We start from the raw sequence: 23,242 nt of genomic DNA, 5'->3' as shown, positions 1-23,242 counted from the left end.
ATCCCCACTGATTTCCTGTAAATTCCATCAAGACCTGGAGAATCAAACTCATTTAATAAACAGTTCTGAATTAGCCCCTTGACTCAACAGAGAAAAGAATAACCTACGAGTGCTTTAAAAAGAAGACATACACTCTTACCACATTTCTCCTCCCACCCCACACACACCCCAGGTTTGTGATACATTTTTTAAGTGACTGAAACTCATTTATGTTTTTTGCCTGAAATCAAAATGATGTCTATTCTCTGAATACTTTTCTATTGAATGTACTGCTCATCAGTCTCTGTCCCCATAGTATCTGTTAATCAGTATTTACAAAAACATCTGTTATTTTAAAAGAAAATTTTATGGGATTTCATTTCCTTACAGGGAAGGAAAAAAATAAATACAGTAAGAATGGGAGAGGAACAAAAATTTAATGGATTAGCGAATTTATCTTCTTACCTATGTAGTTGAATATATTCTCTGGGTCTGTTAAGCAGGTGAAGGAATCTGTCAACAATCTTGTTTTTTCCTACACCCTGTAATTAAATAGAAATAAAGAGAAAAATGTAATAAAATATTTTTATATTTAAAGTCTGTCAAAAAGCAGACCTCAAGTTTTTTGATATTAGAATCCTTTTTGAAAACACACACTTCATATGTTTGTAATAGTAAATTACATTGGCAGAATAAGTAGGAAGTTTTCTATAGCTAACCCAATAATATACATGTAACCTGTATATTTTGCCACTTTAACATTTATTTTGTTGCTTCACCTTTTTTTAGGTTTAAAATGTAATATTATCTATGTTTTATTGTATTTTTATTTATTTTGTTAAATTTCTACCAATTACATTTTTTATTTAATATGTTTAGTTTTCAGCATTGATTTTCACAAGAGTTTGAATTACAAATTTTCTCCTCATTTCTACCCTCCCCCCCACTCCAAGATGGCGTACATTCTGGTTGTCCTGTTCCAGTCAGCCCTCCCTTCTGTCACCCCACTCCCCTCCCATCCCCTTTTCCCTTTCTTTCTTATAGGGCAAGATAAATTTCTACACCCCATTGCCTGTGTATCTTATTTTCTCGTTGCATGCAAAAACTTTTTTTTTTTGTTTTTGAACATCTGTTTTTAAAACTTTGAGTTCCAAATTCTCTCCCCTCTTCCCTTCCCACCCACCCTCCCTAAGAAGTCAAGCAATTCAGCATAGGCCACATGTGTATCATTATGTATAACCCTTCCACAATACTCATGTTGTGAAAGACTCACTATATTTTGCTCCTTCCTAACCTATCCCCCTTTATTGAATTTTCTCCCTTGACTCTGTCCCCTTTCGACAGTGTTTGATTTTGATTACCTCCACCCCCATCTGCCCTCCCTTCTATCGTGCTCCTTTTTTTTATCTTCTTCTTCCTCCTTTTTTCCTATGGGGTAAGTTACCCAATTGAGTATGTATGGTATTCCCTCCTCAGGTCAAATCTGATGAGAGCAAGATTCACTCATTCCCCCTCACCTGACTTTTCTTCCCTTCCTACAGAACTGCTTTTTCTTGCCACTTTTATGCAAGATAATTTACCCCATTCTATCTCTCCCTATCTCCCTCTCTCAATATATTCCTCTCTCATTCCTTACTCTCTCTCTCTCTCTCTCTCTATATATATATATATATATATATACACACATACATATATACATACTTACACACTCACATATACATATATATACATAAACATATATATATATATATATATATATATATATATATATATATATATATATATATATATGAATATTCCCTTCAGTTACCCTAATACTGAGGTCTCATAAATCATACACATCATCTTTCCATGTAGCAATGTAAACAAAACAGTTCAATTTTAGTGAGTCCCTTGCAATTTCTTTTTCTTGATTACCTTTTCATGCTTCTCTTGATTCTTGAGTTTGAAAGTCAAATTTTCTATTCAGCTCTGGTATTTTCACTGAGAAAGCTTAAAAGTCTTCTATTTTATTGAAAGTCCATATTTTGCCTTGGAGCATGATAGCTTCACCTTATTTTTTGAAGGACTATATACACATTTGTGATTTCACTGGTCTAGGGAATTACTCAGTGAGCAGATTCCCTCTACAAATACGGAATGGCACTTTGCCTGCAATTCATGGATTAGAGAGTTTCCTAGGCCAGGAAGAGGTTGTGATTTGCCTGGGGTGACACACCAAAAATGGATCAGAGGTGGACCATGAAACCAGGTCTTCCTGACTCAAAGGCCAGCTCTCTTTCCACTAAACCACCCACACTGTCTCTCTTACTGCTCTCATTTGTACAAAAAAACCTTTCATATTGAATTTGGTAGTTCCTATATTTAGTTTCATCCTCTAAACAATAATAGTTATATAGGATTAACTACTTTAAGCAAATACAGCATCAGGAGGAATTAAGGGAACATCCAATGGGAGTCATTCTAAGCAGTTCTCCCGCCAAAATATAAAACTTTCCCCACATCCCCTCCAACATTTGTCATTTACCTTTTCAGTCCTATTAGACAATCTAATAGGTACGAGGTAGTGCGCCAGAATTGTTTTAGTTTACATTTCTCCCATCAATAGTAAGTTAGAATATTTTTTTCATATGGCTATGGATAGCTTTGATTACTTCATCTGAAAACTGATATCTTTTGATCATTTATCAATTGGGAAATGGCTCTTATTTTTATAAATTTTACTAGGATGTCTATATGTTTGAGAAAGGAGGTCTTTATAAGAGAAATCTGTTTAAATTTTTTTTCACAGTTACTATTGCTAACTGTATTTCCCCTCCATCCTATTCTCCCCACTCCCATTTATTTTATTCTCTCTCTCCTTTCACCATCACTCCTCAAAAGTCTTTTGCTTCTGACTACCCCCTCCCCCAATATGCTCTCCCTTCTATCACCCTCACCTTCTCTTGACCTCTTCCCCTCCTACTTTTTTGTAGAGTAAGATAGATTTCTATATCCAAATGTGTGTATGTTCCCTCTCTGAGCTAATTCTGATGAGAATAAGGTTCACTTACCGGCCCCCCCTTTACTTTCCCCCTCCACTGTAAAAGCTTTTTCTTACCTCTTCTATATGAGATAACTTACTCCGTTCTACCTCTCCTTTTCTCTTTCTCCCAATATATTCCCCTCTCACCCCTTCATTTTATTTTTTGGATATGATCCCTTCCTATTCAACTCACACCTGTGCCCTCTGTCTAACCTTCTAACTACCCTAATAATGAGAAAGATCTTATGAGTTACAAATATATTCCCGTGTAGAAATGTAAACAGTTGAACCTTATTAAGTCCCTTATGATTTCCCTTTGTTGTCTACCTTTTTATGCTTCTCTTGAGTACTGCATTTGAAAATCAAATTTTCTATTCAGCTCTGGTCTTTTCAACAAGAATACTCGAAAGTCCTCTATCTCATCAAATATCAACAATAACCTTTTCACATGGACATAGTGCAGATCCTTCTGTGATTCTTGAATTTTAAAAAGGTGGCTCACTAGTTAGTGAACAATTTATACAGGTGACCCCATTTCCTGGAATGCTAAAAGGGAGCCATGTATGCGTAAAGAATGTGCAAGACTCAGTTGCAGGAATAAAAAATGCTTTTATAAGGATTATTTCATAAAAACAACAGACATAGTGACAAAATATTTCTGAGAAATGGGTGCAAACTGAAAAAGTTTTAGGTTAATTGTGGTCTACCATGTAGATCACCAACATTGGGAATTTGTGAAGTCGAGACAAAGTAAATACAAACTCTGGGCAAATATGAACTGTGATGACATAAGTAAGGCTTCCCACTTTAAGGATTCCTTGAACATTGACAGCAGTGGCAAAAGAGATCAAGGGTCAATTTCTACCTTTCACCTATAGAAGCTGATGAGCCACCAGAATTGAGAGCAAAACTTATCAACTCCATAAAATATGAAGAGCAATTGATGATTGATGATCTCTTTCAGAGATCTTTGTTTAATATTGAAATAATACAACTGTTTCACAATAATTTCAACTATAGTACATCATCATAAAAAGAGAAAATCACATTTGCATGTGAAATATGACTGTTATAAAAAGCATGTTGCAGTAAATAGAAAAAATGAAAATAGATACATTTAGCTAAGTAAACTGTGTGCTAACATTCCAGTTAAATTAAATTAAATAAAGGCATCAGAAAAAAAAAACAAAACATACTGTATAAAATGCCTTTTTGGCCCTATCTGAAGTTAAGGCAGATAAGAGTTAAGAGGAAGAGAATATCATTATTCAGAGACTAAGATTAGGCAATGGATGACAGATAACCTAAATATTTTCCAGAAACTCCTTGTACAATTTATCAAAATTCCTAATGACTGATGAGAAGATGAACTCAGGCAGGGCATTTTCACCTGTGGTGAATTTACCAAAGTGGAGTAAACAAGTACCTACCACTGCTTAGCTCTGTTAATCCTTATCATCTCTAACACTTTGGTCTGCTTATTTCTTCTGTTTTCACAATCATGAATGATTCTTGGAGCTGGTTCATTGTTACAATGCTTAAAAGATTTTCCTTATTCTGTATCATGCACTGATCTCTTCACTGGAAAGTTGCTATATAAGTTAAATTTTGTAGATATTTAGTTGTTTTCAGTCATGTCCCTTTGTGGATTTTGGTTTTTTTGGGGGGGCGGGGCAAAGATGCTAGAGCAGTTTGCCATTTCCTTCTCCAACTCATTTTACAGAGGAGGTCAGTGAGGTTGAGAGAGTTTGGGAGGTGCCTAAGATCACACAGCTAGGAAGACTGAGGCAGGATTAGAACTCAGGTCTTCTGGACTCAAGATCCAGCAGTGTACCCACTCTGCCATCTAGCTGCCAATAGAGCAGAAAGTGATTAAAACAGTGCTTTCTGGGACTGCTACATGCATTCACAAATCAGAAGATACCATGGAATGAGAATAGGTAAAATTACAAATACAAAAATATGAAAAATAGGTACTAGAAAATCCATTTAGTAAGAAAAGCAGAACATGGCTTATTACTTAGTGGGAAAGGAGTGCATTGATAAGGACAAAAAACCTTTGAGATTTATGATGAAAGAGAAACGAATTATAAAAATTCACTCAAATAACTAGCTAATTATTAGTGAGATTATAAAAGGAATATTGGCTATAAAAAGCTGGTTAAAACCTAACAAATTATTTTACTGGAATGAAAGTGGTTTAAAAATTATCATTTATTATTAGAAACAGTCACTTAAAAAGCAAATTTAAGTTACTTCAATCTTTTACATCACCAAAGTGCAAATTTTATATTTTTGTTACATATTAGGAATTATAGAGTAATTTGTACATAGATTTGCTTCTACTAAGAATCAACATATTTACTTAAAAAAATCTTCCTACAGGTGCTTTGTAATAAACTTCAAATCACCACATAGGAAAATAAAACATTAGAAATATTAGATGAACTCTGCTCATTAACTAGTATTTTTTCTTATACTAAAAAACCCTATTACTAGAATAAATCAAGGAAGAAAAAAAATTCTGATTACAAAGATAAAATCTATAGCCCAAGTGAAAATGCAAAGAAAAGCTCTTATTTTTAGAATGTGAATATTTAATGAAATCAAATGGGAAGCATTTAGGGAAGAAAGAGAAAGGCAGAGTGTTTAATTTGGAGGAAGCATTTGGGGAGAGGAAAAGGACTTTCCCCAGGAAAAAAAAATGACCATTTCCTCTCTTTTCCCTTACAGTTTGCATGAAACAAATAGAAAGCAATGCTATGATCAGGAACAGCATGAAACTCATAATTTGTATGAAGGCCTAAGTGCTGCTGTAATTACAGCAGGTGGAAAATAATATGCACTCCTCTTGTACTGCTGTGGTTCTCTGATATTTACCAGGATAACTAGGCGGCAATCTGAGGTGTAATTTAGGGGTGATCCTTCATTCTTATTTTGCTCAAAGGCAGTAACTGTGCTTGACTTCTTGGAAAGGCCATGTTCCAGGCCATCGATCCCACTGAGGAGGTTATTTCATGGTACAAAGGATAAGAGAACTTTGAACATTACTTTGCTGAAATAAGATACATGCTGCTATATTTTTTTCCAATTCAATATTTTCTCACATGATCTATAAAGCCCGCAAAGCTTTTAGCTGCCCAGCAGACGTGAATCTCAGCCAATGTTGTAGATCTTCCGAAAGGATGGTGTTATCTCTGGGGAAAAGGTGTGGTTGGGTTTAAAATACCTCAGAGTCAATAGCTGTTCTTTTTAATTCCTTCTTCCTACATGTTGCCATGGGTAATAGAGAAATCTTACCAAGCACATCTAAATTTACAATTTTAACACTGTTTAGAAAGCTGCTTCCAGGGCTCTCTGCCAGTTCCTAGTTTGCAAACAGACAACAAAGTAGTCTATATCTATCTAATGACAGTTTCATTTTTAAAGAGCATTCATTATAATTTGAAACAAACTACCAACAGCTTATTTTACAGAATCTATGCTATTTAAGGGCAGGGACGATTTCATTTTTGGTTGGCACAGTACCTCACACACAGAAGGATAGGAATAAGGACTAGATTTCATTTATCTATGGGATTCCCTCAACCAATGAAAGTCTCAGCACCTTCTCTGCAACTTAGTCTTAGAGACTGCTTAGGACAGGTGTCACACACCAGGCCTCCAGGCTTCATAGGGCCCACAACACTCCTAAGTACAGACCAAACCTGATTACAATGTAATTAGGAAATATTTAACAAATTAAAAAAAATGCAACAAAACATAGATATTATCACATTTTAGAACCAAGTTAATATGCTGCCTGCAGAGATCTTTATGCATGGATTACTGGTGCCCACTTCTCTTTGGGTTAGATACCATTGGCCTAGAGCACTGAGAGTATGCTGTGACTGGCCAAGGATCACACAGTTAGTATGTCTGATGTGGGCTTTGAACCCAAGGTCTTTCTGGTTCTCAGGCCCAGCATCTATCCATTACACCATAATATGTTTTTTGGTCTCATAGACAGTAGGTAAGCACTTAATAAATGCTAGTAGATTCACGGTTAGATCAGGTATCCAAAGCTTCCTTCCCAGGTAGATTTCTGAGTGATAATCATCTAATATTTGACAAAGAAAATGAGTACTACTGAACATGTATAATGGTTCACCATACTTAAAAAAAATCATGTAAAGACATTTTGCATTTCTGTGTTTCCAGATGGCTGTCACTTTATATGTAAATGATATTCTCATAACAGGAACTTAATGTCAGAAATCCTAAACCATTCCCCCCACCTTTGCTTTTTTTGGTTTGTTTCTTCTTTCACATTACTAAGAAAGCAAATTTTAGGAAGAAGGTGCAAAGAAAGAAAGATTCAGAATCAAGAAGAGAGAAGAAATGAACCAGGAAATTTGTCAAGGCTTTTGAAGGGACATCTGTGTCAGTGATTATAAAATAGCATGTACAAATGAAATGAGGACTTCCAAATGAGTTGGACTCTAATGGAAATGGGATTGAAGAGGCACAGAATGCAAAATCTTTTGCTTGGCAGCCCTCTATCTCCTAACCCCTAACCCGGTCCCATGGCAGGAACAATTGGCCTGGTCGGGATATTATAAGAGCTTCTCTATAGTTAATTGGAGATATTTCTGAAAGCCTTCTTCTTGCTCTTACACATAAAAACAAAATAGTAAAATCTACAGTACCTTCATCAACTCATCTCATTTCCCTCTCATAGTGCTATGTTGAAAATAGTTTCCCACTCCTACAGTACAGCATGCAGAAACTCAAAGAAAGCTAGGCAGCGAGTCAAGTGAGAACCAGGACAGGTAAATAGATGCTCTGCTAAGCACCCCAGACTGGAAAAGAGATGTTCAGGAAAATGTTAAGCCTTACTCATATAGTAATATCTCTCTACCCAGTCCTCGTGATAACGAGGCCAAGTCTATGCTTTTCTTTGTGTATAACAGTTATCTGTTTAAGTGGGATATTTTGTTGTTTACTCCAGACGAGAGGCAGCACCAGGCCTGCAACCCATATCTAAGTATGGGCAATACAACAAAGTCCTGCCCCCAATGCCAGCAAAGGGAGCCCTGTAATCTCCTTCTGACCAGTTGTCTTACCCCCTTACTGTCTTGGGCTGAGAGGTACTGAAACTGCCACTGTCACCATGGATTCAGCCACCCTCAAGGTCTACTGCTAGTTTGTTGGGAGCAGCCTGAATTGAACCATGCTCCACGCTCACCCTGGTACAACAAACATTTCCTGCTAAGTTGTCTTGGGCTGGAAAATTGTTTCACCCCATCCTTTTTAAAATTGTATGGAGGGATTCTGGGAAGAGCTCTGGTGAATCCTTGCCTTTTCTCCATCATCCTGACTCTATATTACTATCTTATAAAGAAGAGACAAACCAAAAACCCTCCTAGAAGTTTAAAACAATTCAAAACATTTGGTCAGTTGTCTGTATTTTTAAAAATCTAATCACCCAGAGGTTTTGCTTATCTGCCAACCACTTAAATCTGACTAGATTTTTCTACTAAGTTAACTTGGCTACATATTCCATTTGAGGGTGAGACAACATATAAAAAAAATTTCTCTATGTTATAAGAACCTGCTGGAAATATGAGTACAAAATGAAGTAAGATAGATGCTACTTTGTAGTAGCATCATTGGTTCACAGAGCAAAATGGAAGAGACGTGTTTGTTTTTTTCAGGAAGTTGAGGCAGCACTGAAGTGAGCAAGCAACCATGAGGTACTGGTCTCAGCATCGATCTCGAGTCTAATTATCACTTAACTCTATCCTCATCAGGGAGGACAGGGAGGTCACTGGCATTATGGGGAGACAGGGTCCTCAACTCTTTCTCCTTTCGATGCCCATCCTCCTAAGGTCCAGTATCTTCAATCGATCCAACCCATACAATTCACCAACCCTACCTATCACTACCTCTCTATTCTCAGACTCCATGTTGAATCCACTTTCAGTCACTTCATATTAAAAGGTTACCTGGATAAACACGAGAGGTTTTTGAAGAAGAGATTTGGAACATATGGGAATGGATGTCATCATAGGGAACAAGGCACAAGTTTGCATCTGTCAAAAGATTTGCTTCAGGAACATCAAGGCAATGTCTTATGCATTTTCCTGTCCATCCTATTACCTCTATGTTGTGGGTCAAAATAGAAGATCATGCATTTTGGAGCTGAAAGACCTTCTATTCTGATGCCCTCAGCCTAGAGGTAAAAGGGATTTATTAAGGTTCACACACTATTAAGTAATGCAGGTCCTCTGACTCCAAATCCAGTGTTTTTCTCTGTACCATGCTGCACAGCAGTCTTATAATTTAAAGATACCCATGAGGGGCAGTGTGACATAAGTAGTCATGACAACCTGATTTCAAATCCTGCCACTGACACCTACTAAAAAGATGACCATGGATGAGTCCAGCTTCTATTTCCTTACCTGAAGGGAAAATACTCCATGTAATACCTATCTCACCAGATTACTGTGAGGATCCAATGAAATGATGTATGAAAAGTACTTTAAAAACCTTAAAGTACTACATATATATCTATTATTATAATAGAAATACAATTTTTTTGTTTTTGAGAATCAAGCGCTATTGGGATGACAGCACTAAGCCCCTTCTCTAGGATTCATTAATATAGTCTTATGTGTGTTCTCAGAACCTCCAGAAGACCCTCTGCTTTCAAGGGAATGGATGTGTTCTGTATACATTCAGACGTATCTCAAAAGAGTTTCCTGGACTGTGATTATCTCTGTGTTGGGGCTCTACACATGAAGAAATCTATGGCTCTTTATGGGCTCCCTAGAATGAATCACTTAAACACAATACTTGTTTTGGTTCTAAATTTTAAAGAGCGAGCCAATCTCTATAAGAATCATCATGCAAAGAACGACCAGAGAGAGCCACAGTTGCTTAAACTCACCTGGTTACCAACCAATAGCAGATGTTCTCCCAGAAGAAAGTCTTTGAGCATATCTTCCATCAGTACCATGTGCTAAAGAAAGTAAATTGACTTCAAGTTAATGATGAATTATGGGGCCAATGACCTTTTAATTGGTATGAAAATTACTTTATGGACAATTGAACAGAAGTTCTTATAAGAGCTTGCAAAAATGCATTAAAAAGAAAATCAGAACTTTTATATATACTAAGCACATAAATAAATCGCATATCACAGTCATTAGTAAAGGTTCATAATCAACGAGGGCATCGATTTTGAAAATTTCAAAAATCCTACTCATGTAACATGATGTTAATTAGGTGAGACAAGTTTTCCAAGAAGTTTAAGTCCTTAAATTATGCAGAGAGTTTGATTATTAAAAATACCAACTATTCTAAAAGTATAACATCCCCATTTAGAGTTCACCAAATCACCTGGGATTTAATGTTATAATAATTTTGGAGAATTACCTCTGATAAAGATACCTACACTAAGCCACTAGATGTTTACTAAAATGTACATTCACTTGTTCAAACTGTGACACAGTAATTATTATAAAATTCAACCTTCTGTGAGTAAATTCTTCCTCAGGAGAAATCTTACTTCTTATCATCATATACTAAAAACACATCCTCAGTAAATAGGTCAGGCAGACTCATTAGATACTCTATCATAATAGGTCACTTCCCCTTCCCTATCTCTTTTTTCCTTTCCTTAAAAATAATTCCTTCACTAACACTGAATACACTAAACTGTTTCACTTACATACTTTTTTTTTTTTTGCTTTTTGGCAGGGCAATTGGGGTTAAGTGACTTGCCCAAGGTCACACAGCTAGTACGTGTCAAGTGTCTGAGGCTAGATTTGAACTCAGGTCCTCCTGACTCCAGGGCCGGTGCTCTACTCACTGCGCCACCTAGCTGCCCCTCACTTACATACTTTAATCAATAATTTCTTCACTGAAATGGGGCATGGTGAGATGCTCCATTCAGATACTTCAATTATCCAGTCTTATTACATATGGCTTCCCTCCAAGCACACTACCAATCAGCCAAACTGGCCTTCTTAGTGTTCTCACACATGACGCTAATGTCCCATCATCATGCCTTTATAGTGACTGTCACTCACGCCTGAACTCTCCCCTCATTTCTCTTCTCATAACCCCTACTCTGCTTCATGCCTCAGCTCAAGTACAAGCATCATAGTTTTACACTGAAGCCTTTGTGCCCAAATTACCTTGTGCCTACTCTCTCTGTACCTTTGGAGTACATGTTTACTCTCCCAGCTTGACTCAAAGTTCTTCAAGAGCAGAGACTGTATTTATGCCTTCCTTATTATTCTCATTGTCTGGCACATGCCAGGCCCTTAATAAATGCTTTTTGATTGATGGACTCAAGAGCAAAGTGCTATCATCTACATGGGGAATAGTCTTCACAAAAATTATAGCCCCTCCACAGATTTTGTTTTTATGAATTATGTCGCCAGACTTTGGGTACTGAGCCTCTCTGAATTTTGCAAGGTTAGAAAACTCAGAAAATACACACAACATTTTGCTAAAACCACCCTTCAGCTTAGAAGAACATGGCTGAGCTCATACTGTACTCCACGTACACAGCCACTGAAAATCGAGGACCATCTCCATTCCTTAACGAGTCACTGAAGTGCAGCTTTAGCAGAATATTCATTTATAAAGACACAAAAGCTGATGTGGTTGTTTTTGAAAGACTTTCTGAAAGAGCGTAATTTTTAAAAAGCACACGCTTGCAAAAATGGCAATTAGTGTTTCAAAATCTTAATCACCCACATCAAAGGAAAATTTTTCTTAAACATTATTGCCTTTTAGGCTGATTGGCTAATTATCAAGATCTATTGGAAACAGCTTAAAAAAAAAAGGGAGCATAAGACAATTCCTGAGCCAACTTAAATTTAAAAGCCAAACACTTAAATGGCATATCTTTTAAAACATTTTTTAGTATATGAAATACTATTTGGTGCCTTTGATGTAACAGATTAATTTCCCTTATGGAATTTTTTTTCCTACATATAAACTCTCCTTAAGCCCCTACCATTCCATTCTCCACTCTCATAGCAGATGATCTCACCTCCTACTTGCTCAAAAAGAGGATTTATTCATACCTTTTGTTTTTACATCAGTCATTTTTAGATATACACCATGCCCAACATGTCCTATATTGAGCACTTTCTTGTCACAAGGAAAAACAGCTATGTATATATAATATAATTGCTGCTTCTTACAAAGTTGGTGACATTTTGCTCAGAGATTCATCTTCTAGGACACTGAGAAAAAATGAGGGCGTGTACCATGAACTGACTCATCAAGGACTCACTACACCTGGGTTTAAATTTCTTTTAGGAAACAGGTGAAGCATGGACTATGGAGGCAGGAAGATCTGGGTTCAAATTCTAGGTTCAACCATATTTACAGGTTGTGTGACACCACCCATCCCAGGTAAATCCCTTAATATTTCCAAGATTCAGTTTCTTCATTTGTAAATGAAGGGGTTGTAAATCTAAATCCAGCTCTAAATCTATAATATGCAAAGCGACAGACTAGGTACTGGAGATAGAAAGCCAAAACCAAAAATAGTCCCTTCCCTCAAGGAACTCACATTATACTGGGAGCAATACAAGATGTCTGCAGATGAGTAAATTCAAGAAACTTGAAGAGGGAGAGAAAGTAGCATCTTTGTGGGTCAGGAAAAGCTTTGTTTATGAGGTGACACCTGACCTGAGTCTAGAAGAGGAATTCTTAACAGGTGGTCCATGGACCCAAAAGTAGGCCATAGATAGGTTGCAGGGAGTCTGTGAAATGGGATGGGAAAATAATCCCATCTTTATTTTCACTACCTCTAACTGAAATTTAGCAGATCCCTCCATTCAAATATGAATTAAAAAACCCCACATTATTCTGAATGGTCCATAGGCTTCACCAAAGGGGTTCATGACACAAACAAATATTAAGAATTTCTGTCTAGCAGAAGGTCAAAATTCTATAAGGTGGAAGGGAGGAAGGCATGCAGAGTATGAGGGATAGGTTATATACAGAAGCAGGAGATACAGTGTGGAGCTGGAAGGGATTGTGTGGAGATGAGTAATACTAAATAAGTCTGTAAAGGTAGGTGGAATTATGATTTAAAAGAGCTTTAAATGCTAAGCTAAAAAGTTTGTATTTTGTCCTAGAGGCAGCAAAGAGCTACCAAGCACTTTTAACCAGAATGCTGTCATGATCAGAGCTGTGTATTTTTGCAGAGGTGCAGGGTGGAGATCTAGACCTTTCATTTCATTGGTGTAATAAACCTATGTGAGAAAACTCCTATCAGAGCAAATCACTTCTGCATTTTTATACTCTGAGAGTTAACAATGAAGAGTTATCTAATTTGCCCAGGGTCATACAGTCAGTATACATTAGAAGTAGGATTGAATTTAGGTCTTCCGGACCTCAAAGCCATTTCTCTATTATGCAACTGTATGGGCCATGGATTGGAGACAGAGGAAACTGAGAGCAGGGAGATCAAGGCATCAGGCAAAAGGTAATGATGGTCTTTAGGCTAAATACAAAGGGAAGAAAAAACAGTTCTTCTTAGGTTATTTAGTCATCTTGTATCACAGTACCGATGATAAACTCACACAAAAACCTAACATCTAGATAATTGTGGGTCACACATCCAGTTCTTTTGTAGAACAGATGAAGAGGTAGAGAAGTTCTGCATTAACTCAATGGACCCTTAAGATTAAATCAACATATACTTTAATATTTAGTGACTTCAATGAAAAGATGAGCATGGGAGAGAGAAGACAAAAATATGTTGGAAAACATGGTTCTGGTGTAATGAACAAGACAAACCAAAGACCTGTGTACCATATAAAAGTCCTACTTGTATATCTCATGAATATTTTCTTTGAGAAGATAGTCAGGAGGGGCAAGAAATGACAAATACCCCATAAAATCAGAAAAATGAAACTGATACTTTAACAGATAGGAAGTGATCAGATATTAATGCAGGACTTATTTCCCAAATATTTTATCCATATATATCACACCAGTGACTGGTTAAAATACAAAACTTAATAACAAAAAGAAAATATAAGAATAGGAAGGTATAGAACATAATTGAGGTTAACACCATTCTGATTTATTTAAATAGGTTGTTAACACACAAAAAAATGAGATGTGGATAAAATAACAGACATCAACATAGATCACCACCATTTTCTAAAGAAATTTAATTCCAGTGTCTTCCCTCCCTTAATTATTTCCTATTCACCTTGTATATAACTTTCTTTGTGTATATTTGTTTGCATGTTCTCCCTGCAAGCACCTTGAGGGCAGGGACTGTCATTTATATCTTTTTTTGTATTCCCAGTGCTTAGCATAGTACCTGGTACATAGCAGGTGCTTAATAAAGATTTATGAAAGAATGAACTGAAACTAAACAGAAAAATATTACCCTGCCTTTATATAAGCAAGCCTGATATACTTCATCCAAGGGAGGCATGTAGGTCTCTAGAATGACACAATTAAGATAGTGGAAGTTCAGAGAAGGGAAACCAAAACAGAGAGGGTAGAAAGGATTTCATACAAGCACAAAATAGAAAAATAAGGAAAACCAGGGAAGATGTTGACAAAGATGTTAACCGCAATCAGTAGGGACATAGTCATACCCAAGAAGTACTGGTTTACTACATCTTAGAGCACTAGAACTGTAGGACATTCTTTGTAGTTTGAAGGAGATATTTTTAGTATTAAGAAGAGATTATTTTATACAGTAAAGAGTATATTTATGAAATTTATTACCCACAAGATGCAGCATGGCAGAAAATTATTTTAAATTTTAGCAGATTTTACCAAGGAAAAAAACCTATCAAATCCATGGATGGCCTTCCCAACATGAATAACTAAAAGAAGCTAAGAAGTATTTGGGATGGCCTGGTCTACTGAAAAGAACTCTGCACTTGGGAGTCAGGAGACTCGGATTCAACCTCTGACAATTATCCTATCACTTAACCTCTCTCTACTTCTCAATTTCTCCACCTGTAAAACTGAGGAAATAATGCTTCCACTAGTAAGTGAAGGATTTTGTAAACCTCAGAGTGCTACAGAAATAAATACTAAGCTATAATTAACACTAGATACAAAAATTCTTTTGGTGTCACAAGACAGCATACTGGACTTGATGGATCACTGATCTTATTAAGGAAGGGAGGAAGTTGGGGGCAGCTAGGTGGCGCAATGAGTAGAGCACCAGCCCTGAAGTCAGGACCTGAGTTCAAATCCAGCCTCAGACACATGACACATTCCCTAGCTGTGTGACCTTGGGCAAATCACTTAACCCCAATTGCCCTGCCTTCCCCCCTCCAAAAAAAAATTTAAAAAAATTATTTTAAAAAAAAGGAAGGGAGGAAGTGAGGGGGAGGGAAGTATGAAGGAAAGAAAGGAAAAATTTATTAAGTGCTTACCATGTACTATGCCAAAGGGTTTTTATAAATATCACCTCGTTTGATCCTTACAACAGCCTTGGGAGTTAGGTGCTATTATTATTATTCTCATTTTACATCTGAGGAAACTGAGGCTGACTTAAGTCAAGTGACACAACTAGTAAGTATCTGAGGAAAATTTAAACTCAGGGTTTCTGTTATGATATGTTCTCTATTTATGTCTTGACATCCAAGGCAACTTCCTAATTATAATTAATCACAAACTCCTGAAATACCAATTCTTTACTTTCTGGAAGAGGTAATACTAATTCAACATTTGAAAAAAGCAAATTTTATTTATAATCATTGTCTTTTTCTGTTTGACAAGTAGGATTTTTCCTCTTTGTGTTTTAAGGATAACATGTTATTAACTTTTTGGTTCATTAGCTTCATTGCTTGCACTGTGGAAGCAATCAGATGAGGAACAAAATGTATAACAGTTAACTGGGTCCAGAGAAGGAAAAGAAAATGGGAATACTTTTTTAAAGCAAAAAATTGTGGTTTGGACAAATTTATTTTAAACGTAAAAATATTATTTATCTATTTACAAAACATTATCTAGATATAACCTTGTAAAATAGCTACAAGAAACAGCACCAGAATCCAGAATTGTTTTCCATATACAAAAAAAATTTCAGAAGGTTGCAGGAAAAAGAGGTTACTGTGGTGCTCTTTTACTCTCACTCCTGTTTACTTGCCAGTTCTCTAGAAAAGAGATGAGCAGTGCCATCTTTATTTCATCCACAGCTTTTACAAACTGGCAATATGATTTCTTACAATACATATCTTTACAGTAAACTTTCAATTTCCTACGGATTCTGTGATAGTGTGATTTCACACACACACACACACACATATAATATGCATTATATATATATATATATAATATGCATTATATATATATAAAGATTACTATGGTAAGCAAAGTATCCATTTCTCTACATTTTAGGTATGTTTTGGAAAATGTTGACAATATAATTTTAACAGGTGCATCTTGTGCTATATAAATGATTTGAATTTATGAGTAATGTTAAAACATCACAGACAAATTTGTTGTCTACTGCAATCAAATACTCTGAGTTAAGCATCATTACATTTAAAGCAATCTAATTTAATTAAATTTAATCTAATTTAAATTAAATTTAAAGCAATATTCAAGACCAAGGATCTTACTTGGAAATTTTCATAAAATAAAACATCAGGCACTTTCATTTTCTCATTGGTGTTATGGACCGGTATGCTAATATTCCCAATCTTCAGAGATCCAGATTTTATTTCACCTAAAAATGATATACAAGGCAAAGAATGAATCATAGAAGTACTGATAAAGACATCGGATTAGTCAAATATAGTTTCTGGTCCAGACCTGTGACATGATTAAGCATTTGAGATAGCGGATGGAATTTTGAACTTGGAATCAGGAAGACCTGAGTTTGAATCCTGCTTCAGATACTTCCTAGTTCAGTGACTACGGGCAACTTAGACTTCTTCAGTTTTACCTTCCTCCTCCCTAAAATGGGGACAATAATAACATCTACTTCTCAGGGTTGTCAGAACCAAATGAGACCACATACGCAAAGTGCTTTGCAAACCTTAAAATGCAGCATAAATCTTGGCTATCATTATTATTGTTGTTAATTGTTATCATTTTTGTGGGTTTTGGAGGATTATCTAGTGTTCATAAGGGAGAAAACATAAAAATGGTAATAAATCACTAGAACATCCTATGCCACATAAAAATGGTCAAAGAGAGAATAAGATGCACTACATGCCATAAAGACCTTTCAGCTCTTTTGCCCTGGTGACTTAACTTTGTGCTACGTAGACCAAGCCAACATTGGTCCAAAGGATATGAAGGCCTTTGAATACAGATATAGAAGTTAATATACACACTGAGGACTTTCTCTCTAGGAATTTGTGAGACACCTTAGTAGGTTGTTTAAGTACACAGCAACTATTCTTGGATAAGTCAGAGGGAAAAGGATCACTAGAAAGGAAGGCAGCAAGGAAGGTTCCCTCTGTGTTGACTTCTAGTCAGCACTCTATTCAGCATGATGAGGTAAGAAAGACTACCTTGCTAGTACCATAGTTAGGACAAGGGAAGGAACTTCTTCATCTAACTAGGGATTCTGTATCAAGCCCTTTACTTAAGCCTTTCACACTTACTCTAATCATGACTGATCCTACCTGTCGGGTCTCCTCCTGTTGACTTACAGAGTGCGACCCTCCACTTAGCACTGAATTAGAGGTTCTCTTGAATTCTTCTCCCGTTGTTTCATCTCTGTTAGTTCTGCCTCTCCAATATGAATCAGAGCTACCTGTTCTTATGTTTCCTATTCATTCCTTGTAGTACCTAGGCCCATACTGAGAAGGTCTCAATAAATAATTACTGACTGACAGTTCCAGGAACTATACAAGAGACTGTTGAGAGGCGTAAGCAATAACTTCCCTTCAAAGGATATGCTACTTCAGAGCTAACTAAATTACTTAATTTTTATTAAATGCCTGTCAATCGGTTTCCTTCTAAAGAAGAATCATGGAAAAATCAGTTCTCTTCTGGGAACGTTTTATAATATATTGTCAATAAATTTACAACATTGAAGAGGAGAGAAAACATTACATTTCATAAATTAACTAGTCACAATTAAAATAATGAATCCTAACACGCTAGTTAATCACCACAGTGACACAAGAAGATACAGCAAAGTACAGCAGATCTCAGTGGCCATCTCCCTCTCTAATACATCTCTTCTCTCTGCCTTTTTCCTTTACTCCTGAATTCTTCAGGAAAAAATTTTGTTTGTTAAGCTGAGATATTTCTTGTTTCTTTACTGCCAACAGATCTCTGAAATACTATAAAAGTATGACTAGAAAGAACAGTAATAGAGAAGAGTAAACTTGCCACATGCTTGTAATGGTGGCACAGGTTTAATTGAACAGAAAAAACTTGATGTGAAATGTATTTAATATTCATTGGATGGTTTTAGAGGCAATTATTCAATTATAAATACATATATTTACATATGTACATATATATCTATGTATGTGTATATATATATGTATACACACATGTGGACATGCACATGCACATGCACACACACACACACATGCACACACTCCACACAGAAATATTAATCAAAGAGTTATCATCCCTGGAAGTTTTCACAAAAGAGACTCATGAAACAAAGTATTCGTTTTCTTAATAGTAACAATAAGAATAACTAGTATTTATTTAGAACTTTAAGGTTTACAAAGTCCTTCACATATGTTAATTCATTTGCTTCTCACAACAACCTTGTTCATTAGCTGTTATTATCCTCATTTTACAGATGAGGAAACTGAGGCTGAGAGAGGCTAAGTAACTTGTCCATGGTTGAAACACTAAGGCAATAAACACAACATCAACGATAATTGTGAATATGCCTATGTAGTTCTATTTCACGAGGTATGAGAGACTCTCCATAAAGAAGGTAGAAGAAGTATAACATTTATTCAGACACCAGAAAATCATATCCCATAACCAAATGTTCAGCTCCCACATCCAGTCAGCCCACTTTATCACAGCAGCAAGGAACTTAAAACACCACATCACAGCCTGAAAACTCACCATTCCAAAACCTCTCCAACCCCCTGCTGGGGTCTTCCCCCAACACAAACTCACAGTACAGCTAAGTCAGCCCATTCAGTTCTAACAATCATGAGGGCGGCCATTAGCAGCTATAACATCTTTCTCTTTTTCTTTTTCTGTGACATAACTTCCTTTTCCTGTTAGGAAGCCCCTTCTATCACATGTATCTTAGGCTTCCTGTGACATAAGCAGGTCACATGGCCTATTAAAGGGTGGGAAAGATCTTCAAATCTAATTGCTACTACAATGGTCACACACCTAGTAAAGGTCTCAGGCAGTATTTGCACTCATATCTTCCTGACTCCAAATCCAAAATTCTATCCACTGTGCTGCTTTCTTCCAAAGAAATAACCAAAGCTATTTAATTTTTTTAAAATTAAGTTTTTTTAAGATTTTTTATTTTTTAGTTTATAATACTCAATTCTGCATGATTTTGAGTTCCAGATTTTCTTCCCCCCCCCTTCCCCCTCCCAAGAAGGCATGGAATCCAATATATCTTCTACATGTAACTTTGCATTAAACTTACTTACAGAATAGTCAAGTTGTAAAGAAGAATTATTACCAATGGAATAAATCATGAGAAAGAAGAAACAAAACCAAAAGAGATCAAAAAAAAAAAGGAGAGCAAACAGTTTGCCTCAATCTGCATTCAGTCTCCATAGTTCTCTCTGGATGTAGATATCTCTCTCCATCATGAGTCCTTTGGCATTGTCTTTGAACCTTGTATTACTGAGAAAAGCGAAGTCTATCTGGGTTAGTCATCACAGAATCCACATATCTGTGGTTGTGTATAATATTCTCCTAGTTCTGCTCCACTCATTCAGCATTATATTGTGTAAGTTTTTCCAGGTTATTATGAAGCCTGTATCTTCCCAATTTCTTAGAGTACAATAGTATTCCATTACATTCATATACCACAACTTGTTCAGCCATTCCTCAATTGATGGGCATCCCTTTGATTTCCAATTCTTTGCTACTACAAAAAGAGCTGCTAGAAATGTTTTGTATATACGGGTCCTTTTCCCACTTGTGTGATCTCTTTGGGATACAGCCCTAGAAGTGGTATTGCTGGGTCAAAGGGTATGAACATTTTTATAGCCCTTTGGGCATAGTTCCAAATTGCTCTCCAGAATGGATGGATCAGTTCACAACTCCACCAGCAGTGTAACAATGTTCCAATTTTCCCACATCCTCTCCAGCATTTATCATTTTCCTGTTTTGTCATTTTAGCCAATCTGACAGGAGAGATGTGGTATCTAAGAGTTGATTTGATTTGCATTTCTCTAGTCAGTAGTGATTTAGAGCATTTTTTCATATGCCTATAGATACCTTTAATTTCTTCCTCTGAAAACTGCCTGTTCACCATAGCTTTCAGGTAGACCTATAATTCTTAGATTGTCTCTCCTGGATCTCTTTCCAGGTCAGTTGTTTTTCCAATCAGATATTTCACATTTTCTTCTATTTCTTCATTCTTTAGATTTTGTTTGATTGATTCTTGATGTCTCATAAGCTTCTACTTGCCCAATTCTAATTTTTAACGTTTTGTTTTCTTCCTTTATCTTCTTTATCTCCTTTTCCATTTGGTTAATCTTACTTTTCAATGAGACATTTTCTTCATTTATATTCTGATTCTACTTAACCATTTCACCGATTTTACTTTTCAAAGATTTGTTTTCTTCAATGAATTTTTTTTCTATTTTTTTCTTTTACCTCCCTAATTTGGTTTTTAAAGTCCTCCTTGAGTTCTTCCAGGAATGCTTTTTGGTCTGGAGACCAGTTCAGTTTCCCTTTTGAGGTTTCAGATGTGGTTGTAGTGTCCATGCTGTCCTCTTCTGAATTGGTATTTTGATCTTCCCTATCTCCATAACACGAATCAATGGTCTTTGAAAGCTTCTTACTGTTCTTTTTCATGGTGTTTTTTTGTTTTTCCTCATGGTTTCTAAAGTGGATCTCTGCTTCTGGGGTTCAGGGGCTCTGTCCCAAGTTTCTTGTGTTGGGATCTAGGTTTATGTGCTATGGCCTCTGGTTTTGTGAGTTGTGGGGGAGAGGTGGTCTGGCTGCTGCGAGTCTCCTCTTCCTCAGGACTGTTCTACAGCACGAGTGGTCTCATCTCTTGTCTGTGCTGGTATCTGCCACTTCCCCTGGCTGTTCAAAACAATGTCTGGGGTCCTGGCATTGATGTTTGTTAGCTCCACCCCACCTGGGGCTTGGTTACTCTTGTTGTTCTGCTGAGGTGAGGGCTGCTGGGACACCTTTCTTCCTGCACTAGTCTCCTTCAGCCACCACAAGCAGGGTCCTCTCCCCAACTTCTCTTGCTACTGAAGCCCCGCTTCTGGCTTGTCTGTTTTTCCTGAGGTAGTAATCTCTGGGTTTATTCAAGGGAGGGATGAGAGCCATCATGGCTCCTGGAAGTTCAAGAAGGCGAGTTTCAAACATTTAGACTGTGGGCTGGGGGCCTCTGGGCTAGCTGCTCCAACAGACTCTTGTCCTGGGCTGAAAGGCCTGGGGCTTGATCTCAGCTATTGCTATACCTGTGCCTGTTCCTGCTCCAGTGTTTGGCTCACCCAACTGGCTGGATTCCTCTGCTGTTTCCGAGCGGTTTGGTCTAGTGCCCTTGCGTGTGCCTGGCGCTCCTGCGCCTCTCAGTCTACTAGTGGCTTCTAACTCTCTCAAATCTCCTCAGATTCACTTTTTAAGACATATCTGACAGAATTTGTGAGAGTGTGAGAGAGCTCCAGTAGTCTGTTCCTTTCACAGTGCCATCTTAGCTCTTCCCCCCAAATTAAGTTTTTTTTTTAAACTCTCAACTTAAAACTCTATAAAATGGACATTTCCATTTACATAGAAAAACACAGAAAGAGAATTGTATGTATAATTGAAGATGGTTATTATTTATAGTCTGCTTATCTTTAAAAATATAGAATAAATTCAACATGTAACTTTCAAAGCTCTTGCTTCTCTATGATTTTTTTCTCGCTTTCTGTTCTCTCCTGTGAAATTTAAAAAAAAAACACTTGAAAAACTCTTTTTTCTTTTTCCTTTTTTTTTTGCTCTCCTATCCACTTTTACCTCACAACCTTCCCTCCATTGTGGAAAAAAAATAAAATAAAGCCTTCATTCCTAATCGAATACAAAACTCTTATCTACAACTCTAGATATCTGTTGTAGGGAAAGCATGGATCATTTAAAAACAAAAACAAAAACAAAACACCTAAGGCAGCAGAGGGAGAAGCAGAACAAGTAAAGTTTACATCTACCAGTTGATCTTCTCCATCACTGAAGGAAGAACACAAAGAAAAAGGAGTATCAGTGCGGGCTCCACATTTATCAGGTTTTCATTCTATTCCTCAAAGAGAATTCTTAATTGTGAGGCCTTTTAGCCACACACATATACACAGAAATAGTAGATGGGTTTTTTTTTCCTAGCAACTGAATAAGGATAAAAGCTATAACACATATTATTTCATTGAGACACATGATGAGAGGCAATATGGGTATAGTGGAAAGAATCCAGGCTTGGGAGTCAGGAGAGATTGGAGCTTGAATGCCATCCAACACTCACCAGGTGGGGTGATCCTGGCAAAGTGACTTAAACTTTCTCAGCCTCAGTTATATCATCTGGAGAATGGGAATAAAAATACCCCCCCCCAAATGGGGCTAAAAAAGTATAGTGCTCACTTGGCAAAGCTGTGATAAAAATAAAATAGGATAATGAATGCACAGAGCTCTAAAACTATTTAGGGGCTATATAAATGTTAGCCATTATTATCATGTTCATTATGTCCCTCAGGTGAACTATCTGCATCATTGATTGATTGGCCTCTTTTCAAGTTCATCTGAACAATGGGATACTTTCATTCATTCAATCATTTGTTCGTTCAGCAAGCATTTGCTATTCATTTACAGAAAATGTAACATTGCAGGGTAGACAACAACGCAAAAATCAAGGTGCCAGCCTTGGAAGCCTTAAAAGTTTCATCATATATAAAATACATATAGTTTTTGTGAGAAAAAGCAGTTTCATTGAGGGATGAATATGAAAGTATTCTGCTTTTCAAAGTAAAGATACTACTTAATAAATTCAGACTTTCCATAGTCTCCACAAAGGGTCCAGATGCTGCAAGGCTGGTATACTTCTCATAGCAAAGCCATAAGAAGAATCTCTTA

General features: G+C 36.7%; 1 protein-coding gene across 1 annotated transcript in view; it reads right to left on the bottom strand.

The window, feature by feature from the left end:
- VWA8 (von Willebrand factor A domain containing 8) overlaps window positions 1–23,242 on the bottom strand; it is a 391,960-nt gene that overhangs the window by 210,405 nt on the left and 158,313 nt on the right. The window contains exons 19-21 of the mRNA XM_036757477.1: window positions 16,621–16,727; window positions 9,936–10,007; window positions 445–521 (exon numbers count right to left, since the gene is read on the bottom strand). Coding sequence (XP_036613372.1) covers window positions 445–521; window positions 9,936–10,007; window positions 16,621–16,727 — 256 coding nt within the window. The remainder of the gene's footprint in view (window positions 1–444; window positions 522–9,935; window positions 10,008–16,620; window positions 16,728–23,242) is intronic.

The sequence above is a fragment of the Trichosurus vulpecula genome, chromosome 4 (genome assembly GCF_011100635.1).
Source record: "Trichosurus vulpecula isolate mTriVul1 chromosome 4, mTriVul1.pri, whole genome shotgun sequence".
Lineage (NCBI taxonomy): Eukaryota > Metazoa > Chordata > Mammalia > Diprotodontia > Phalangeridae > Trichosurus > Trichosurus vulpecula.
The sequence above is the reverse complement of the archived record's forward strand: the minus strand, read 5'-3'. Positions and strand labels throughout refer to the sequence as shown.